A 7,012-nucleotide genomic window follows, 5' to 3' on the forward strand; every position below is an offset into this window, starting at 1 on the left:
TTATAATAAATACTTATATAGATAAACATCCAAGACCCAGGCCAATCAGAAAAAGTTGTTTTCTCATCATGCCCTGCCCGGGATTCGAACCCGGGACCTCCGGTGTCACAGACAAGCGTACTGCCGCTGCGCCACAGAGGCCGTTAAATGGCCGTATTGGTGTAGTGCTATATGGTTCCCGGAATAAATATAAAAAAAATAGGACCACTCTATCTCTTTCCCATGGATGTAGTAGAAGGCGACTGAGGGACATGCTTATAAACTTGAGATTCTTCTTTTAAGGGATGGGCTAGCAGTCTGTCACTATTCATTATTACAAAAACAAACAAACATAATCTACCCCATTCGTAACATTCATGATACAAGTTAAGGAAAGAATGAAAAGGTGATAAATTTTCCACTACCAAGTAATAGGTACACTACCAGCAAAAACTTGATAACTGTGTTTTGTTGATGTTATTATTAGTTTTATCAATTGTCGACTCAAGTGATATATAAATAAGAGCCGAGGCAGTTTACTTTTAATCTGTTGTGACTTGTGCGTGTGCTTGTACACTGTTTTATTTTGAATTATCAATTTAGAATTACGATTCAGAAATAAGATTTGTATGATATTTTATAAAAAAAAATAAGTTAAAAGTTTTAAAATTTGAAAGTTTAAATTTTTTAATTTACTTAAGTTGTTTTAAATAGAAATTTAAAATGATCGATACAAGACCACCGGGATTTTCGGAGCTTTGCGAATTGGCTAGTTCTAGTGTAAGTAACTACTTGAATACATACATACATACATATTGTCACATCTATATCCCTTGCGGGGTAGACAGAGCCAACAGTCTTGAAAAGACTGAATGGCCACGTTCAGCTATTTGGCTTTATGATACAATTGAGATGAATAACTACTTGAAATTCTAAGATTTTATCATATTATATTATTACATATTTTATTTTAGTACATACATATAGAACTCGTTTCTTTAGATACGAACAGATGTGTAACAGATACCTAGAATACTTTTAACAAAAATATCAAGACTTGTTATTACAGAACTTATATTAGGTACTTATCAAAATATTGAAAGAAATACGAGTGATTCGACTTTTAAAGATACTGTATTTACTTTATTAAGAAAAAATATGAGACCATTATCATAACATAATTTTTTTATGTATCTAAATGCAACAGAAAAAAATTTATAAAAATAAAACAATTTTTACAGTCAGGTGGGCAAGTATTATTCGCCACGGACGACTTCTTCGCTCCGTGCGAGAATATGATATCTGATGAGGAACCCATCTTCATTCCGGAGAAGTTCACTGAGTACGGCAAATGGATGGATGGATGGGAGACGAGGAGGAAGAGGATCAGTGGTCATGACTGGTGCATCATCAAGCTTGCTACCAAATGTATTATTAAAGGTTCGTATCAATTTTAGTTTTTTTTTTTTTATTATTATAAAATACTCAACGTTCAGTTGTTCAAGCTTTGGTCAAGAGATGCACTAAAAGAGGAATTTCTGAAATTTCCACGGGAATGAAAATTATTAAATTTTCGTTTTAGGCAGGCGGTAATAATTATTGTCTGCTAATTGTGTCTCCTTTTTCACTGCTTAATAATAACATAATTGTTTATACGAATATAATAGTTTACACTAGAATAAAACTGTAAGTTTTTTTCTGTCAATCAAAGTAAAATGATTATTAAAGAAATATAAAAGTAATGAAGGCAAAATGTTTATATTTTTTTATACATTTCAGGACTGCTCGTAGACACAGCTTTTTTCACGGGAAATAATGCACCCAAATATTCTGTTCAGGCTGCTAGTCTGACACCTGAAGGTAAGTTGTTTTATTTGTATATTTTAAGCTACAAATTAATAAGGCTTCAATTTATCTTTGCGTAAAATTTTCACAAAAACATTATGTATAAATTTAAGAATAAATTTGATGATCATGGTTTCAACTTTAAAAAAGAAATACTTACATGGTATTATAAATGATTATTAACTTTCCGATTGCATTTTACTATTTATTAATAATACAGGTATTAAACGCGCACGTAACCTACCTTTATTATGTACTAAGTCGAATAATCACCAAGCGCAAAAATAATAAAATAAACAAAGGTACGTTACTCACGCGTTTAATACCTGTATTATTTAAGAACAGTAGAGTATATGTTATTATTTCGCTAACACATCTCCTAAAATTTCAAATCTACATTGTACATGAAAAATCCAGAACTGATGGACATATTAAAATTTCAGAGGAAGCACTTATACCGGAGAGAAAGCCTCAAATGGGTACGGCCTGCTCCGAATACAATCTTGAGAAGATAGGACATCTGAACTCAGATAAATGGGATGAAATAGTTCCTATGACTCCTCTTCGACCAGGGTATGAAGACACCAGGTTCAACTATCAAAAGGTAAATATGGGTACATACATACATATGGTCACATCTATATCCCTTGTGGGGTAGATAGAGCCAACAGTCTTGAAAAGACTGATATGGTAAATATGGGTTTTAGCTCGTATTGTCGTATATTAGAAATTCCACAGCGACTACTTTTTCCGATATGAAATTTTCATAATGTTCTTCTCAGTACTCCTTATTATGTACGTGTGTACAAAATTTCAAGAAAATTTCAAGTTATTGTTTGTCTGGCTATGAACGTTGCATCGCAATGTATTCATTACCATAAATGAATGACTTATTCTGCAATTTATTTACAGTTGGTGACAGATAATCCAATCTTATTTTGTTAAAAACCAACGACATAACTTATTCATGCTTTTCGCCCTCGACTGTACAGAAGTTAGGGTTATAAAGCGTACCTTTGGTACACATCTCAACGTTTTACTAAGGCTCTATAATTTAACATGAAATAATAGAACCTTAATTTTTATTATAATTTTTTATAATGTCGTGTGGTTCCCGGCACCAATACAAAAAAGAATAGGACCACTCCATTTCTTTCCCATGGCTGTCGTAGAAGGCGACTAAGGGATAGGCTTACATACTTGTGATTCTTTTTTTAGGCGATGGGCTAGCAACCTGTCACTATTTGGATCTCAATTTCATCATTAAACCGAGCAGCTGAATGTGGCCATTCAGTCTTTTCGGGACTATTGGCTTTGTCTACCCCGTAAGGAATATAGACGTGACTTTATGTATTATGTATGTATATTTTTTTATAGGTTGTAAGTGACGAGACATGGACCCATTTACGGATAAACATCTACCCTGACGGTGGAATAGCAAGGTTCAGAGTGTATGGAGAAGCCAAACCTGAAATGCCTCGTCACAATCAAATCATTGACCTAGTTTCAATGCTCAGTGGTGGTACATGCCAAGGTTAGTAAAGTCACATAGATTTTTAACATACTTATTTTTTATGTTAGTCTTTTTCCGCATTTAAAAACAAAGACGAAGAAGTACATAGGTATCTCCATTTCTCCATTTATGATAGAATTTTTTTTTTCGTTTGTTTATAATTATTTCATTCAACATAATAAAATAATTATGTTACTAGCATATTTATCCCATAATTTGTTTAAATCTTAAATCAATAACTGGTAACAGGACCAAGTTACTTATACTTGCAATATTCTTTTCGAAATTGCAAGTAAAATAAAAAATTCTTAGAAAAAAAAAATTGAATTTTTTCTATGGGATAAAAAGACAACGTTTATGACAATAACTCGAATTGGTTTACAAAATTGTTAAAATTCATTAAATGTGTTAAGCAAACAACAGATAAACATCAAAATATTTGCCAATCACAATGACCAATTAGCCAAAAGGCTAAGTTCCATATTTAATTAAATGCTCACGTTTCCAATACCCGCCGACCAAAGCATCGACGTTACCTCATAAAGGTATCCCATTCATTATCATTATTGTACGTTCCATGGGGCTTTCATTAGCTTTTAATTAAGCCCCTACGCTGTAAGCTCCGATGTGCTTTAGTTAAAATTCATGGTACCTTTATAATTTACATCTAGTGATTTTTATAGAAATCAAATGACAAAAAAAAAGCATAGACTTAAGTTTATGTTTGGCCCAACTTAGATAAATTATATTGAAATTGGTATGAAAGAACGAAGTCTACTGGTACAAATATATTATTAATTAAAAGTAGGCTTCAACACCACCTAACAATTGTAAATTCAATTTACCTGTAAATTTAATTTCTATTTATAAGTGTGGTTCATGTCACTTTACAATAAGACCACTCTATTTCTCCATGGATATCTTAAATGGAAAGGCAAACAAACTTGGTTATTTTTATTGTATGCAATGAGCTAGCAACATGTCACTATTTGAATTAAGCCACACAGCTGAACGTGGCCTTTCAGTCCTTTCAAGACTGTTGGCTCTGTCTACTCCGAAAGGGATATAGACGTAGTTATATGTATGTATAAATTACACAAAATGTGCAAGGCACTTATTATTATACAAATTCCTTCCCGCTTCTTTCAAAGTTCTGGAAGTAATCAACACTTCAATCAACTTGTCTCTTACTAAGAATTCCTCAAATATTCTCTCTTTAAATCATTGAAGGTTACTCCAACGCCCACTACGGCCACCCGAAGAACATGATCAAGCCCAGCAAGAGTTGCGTCATGTCTGATGGCTGGGAGACTGCGAGGAGACTCGACAGACCCAACGTTATTGAGGTGAACGATGATGGGACTTTAAGAGTGCCAGGTACTTGAAAACCTTTTTCTTCTATATAATAGTTCAATAGTGTTTTGGCTGATCCTATTATTCTAGATCCTAAATTGTGCTAAGTGCCTAGTCAAATTTTGTCACGACATAATTCTCTGAGTGTTATTAATTGAATCATCCATGTTTCCTTTTTATGTAATATCCGTTACTGATCTTAGAAATAAGGCATTCAAAGATTCGAATTTTGTCGCGGCTGATATCTATATTATTTATAAATAGAATAATGTTTGTATGTATGTATATCTCAGGTCAGGAGTGGGCCGTCTTCAAATTGGGCTTTCCCGGAAAAATATCAAAGATATGCATTGACACAGCCCATTTCAAAGGGAATTTTCCGGACTCCGTCAAAATTGAAGGCGCTTATTTGGACAAAGATAATTGGTGTGCAGAAGATGAACCGACGTGGCACAAAATATTGAAACCCAGTAAGGTGAGAACCAGACCATTTTATGTAACAGTTAGCTATTTCCCTTTAAAATTGTAAGATGTTTTGAATATTGCCAAACATACATACCTACATATACTCGCATCTGTTACCCTTGCGGGTTAAACAGATCCACTGATCTTGCAAAGACTGAAAGGCCATGCACGTTCAGTTGTATGGCTTAATAATGGAATTGAGATTGCCTAACCTAATTTAGGAATTGAGATTTGCTAACTTAAAAGAGGTCCACAATCCCATGTTTATTACCCTTTCTCTTAGTCCCCTTCAACGATATCCATGGAAAAAGAGGCAGTTTTCTTAATTGCCGAAAATCACACGGCACAAGTCTTTTATAATTCATCTAATAGTCTTTTCTTCTGGCAGATGTCAGCCGATAAAGAACACTGGTTTGACTGCGACTCCGAAGTGGTGACCCATGTCAGAGTAACCATGGCTCCTGATGGTGGCATCAGCAGAATTCGAACCTTGGGCTACGTAGACCGGTTAGCCATACAGTGAAAAAGATGGTGGTTTAAGAGATTGACACTGTAATCTTATAAATATACTAGCGACCCGCCCCGGCTTCACACATATAAACTTTCCACTTGAATCACTCTATCTATTAAAAAAACTGCATCAAATTCCGTAATGTAGTTTAATAGATTAAGCATACATATATACAGTCATAGGGACAGACGCGAGAAGCGACTTTGCTTTATACTTTGTAGTGATTAGAACATTGACTTACATTTATGTACCGTGCTGAACTAACTTAAGTTTACATTATTAGAACATCATACATTGTGTTCTATATTACTTTCACTGCTACTATTGTATTTTTTTTACTTCTTTTTTAAAATTGGAATTGTGATATATGTTTAGAGTTTAAGAAAGATAAAGTTATTATTGGTTTCTTAATTTTTTTTTCTTAAACCATTAATGATTCTTGTTCTTTAGATACTTTGTCGAAGTTATCATAGTCAATACTACAATTTCTTAATGATAAGTTTAAAAGCTTGCACAAGACTTCGCTTCCGTAGGAATTATAGACTATTTTATTTCTTAATATTCCATCTGTGTACAAAATTTGATCAAAATCAGTTCAGTAGTTTTTGAGATTTTTTTAACAAACGTGCATAAATACAAATCTTTTGTTTTTATTATTAGTGTGTATAGTTTCTGTAAATTCTGTCAGTGTATAAATTGAGATTTACGTAATATAAATACGTAATATGTTCAAACCGTTTCTGGAAGAATAAATACACGAAAAGCTTCGTGGAATAAATATTGCGTTCCAAAAATATGGGTAGGAAATATTAAAAAAAATAATTTTCATTTAAAAAAATGTAATATCATTATGTGAAAGTTCCTACAAACATGAAACGTATAAAGCAGTTTTTAAATGATAATTATTATTGTGATATATTTTAAAATATTACTGGTATGTGTAAAATATGAACTGTATTTTAAGTAAACTTAATTCTTCTTAATTTTCAAGCCTTGTGTCTCTGCCTACCCCGCAAGGGATTGTATGTAGTACTTATGTTAAGTATTATTAGAATATTATAATAAAAATTGCTTAATTTGATTCTGTGTTTATTTTATGAATAAGAATATTCCTACCGCAAAATGTAGCAGTAACAGAAAATGATTCCAAAATATATTGGTGTCTGACTTCTATCCAGGTTTTGAGGATTTTAGGACATTTGCAATCTCCTGTGTAATATCCGGCGTAAAAGTTCAAACAGGACTTTACGTAGGAACTACGTGATAGCTTTCGGTTGCTGATATTATGCTTCATAAAAATTTTATCGTGGAACATGATGTAATGATGTAACATACACATATAAATA

At 32.8% G+C, this 7,012-nt stretch overlaps 1 protein-coding gene across 1 annotated transcript; it reads left to right on the forward strand.

Annotated features, from left to right (window-relative positions):
• Nucleotides 1–538: 538 nt before the first annotated feature.
• LOC106130376 (allantoicase) lies at nucleotides 539–6,747 on the forward strand. The gene is made up of 8 exons (XM_013329210.2): nucleotides 539–759; nucleotides 1,221–1,419; nucleotides 1,759–1,839; nucleotides 2,268–2,428; nucleotides 3,202–3,358; nucleotides 4,568–4,714; nucleotides 4,984–5,165; nucleotides 5,544–6,747. Exons 1-8 carry the CDS (start codon nucleotides 703–705, stop codon nucleotides 5,676–5,678), a joined length of 1,119 nt encoding a protein of 372 aa, XP_013184664.2. The 5' UTR covers nucleotides 539–702; the 3' UTR covers nucleotides 5,679–6,747.
• The last annotated feature ends 265 nt before the right edge of the window (nucleotides 6,748–7,012 follow it).

The sequence above is a fragment of the Amyelois transitella genome, chromosome 9 (assembly GCF_032362555.1).
Source record: "Amyelois transitella isolate CPQ chromosome 9, ilAmyTran1.1, whole genome shotgun sequence".
Lineage (NCBI taxonomy): Eukaryota > Metazoa > Arthropoda > Insecta > Lepidoptera > Pyralidae > Amyelois > Amyelois transitella.

Coding starts and splice junctions, on each gene's coding strand:
- LOC106130376 (XM_013329210.2), top strand. CDS start 703: ATGATCGATACAAGACCACCGGGATTTTCGGAGCTTTGCGAATTGGCT. Junction 1,420..1,758: donor TACCAAATGTATTATTAAAG/GTTCGTATCAAT, acceptor TATACATTTCAG/GACTGCTCGTAGACACAGCT. Junction 1,840..2,267: donor TGCTAGTCTGACACCTGAAG/GTAAGTTGTTTT, acceptor TTAAAATTTCAG/AGGAAGCACTTATACCGGAG.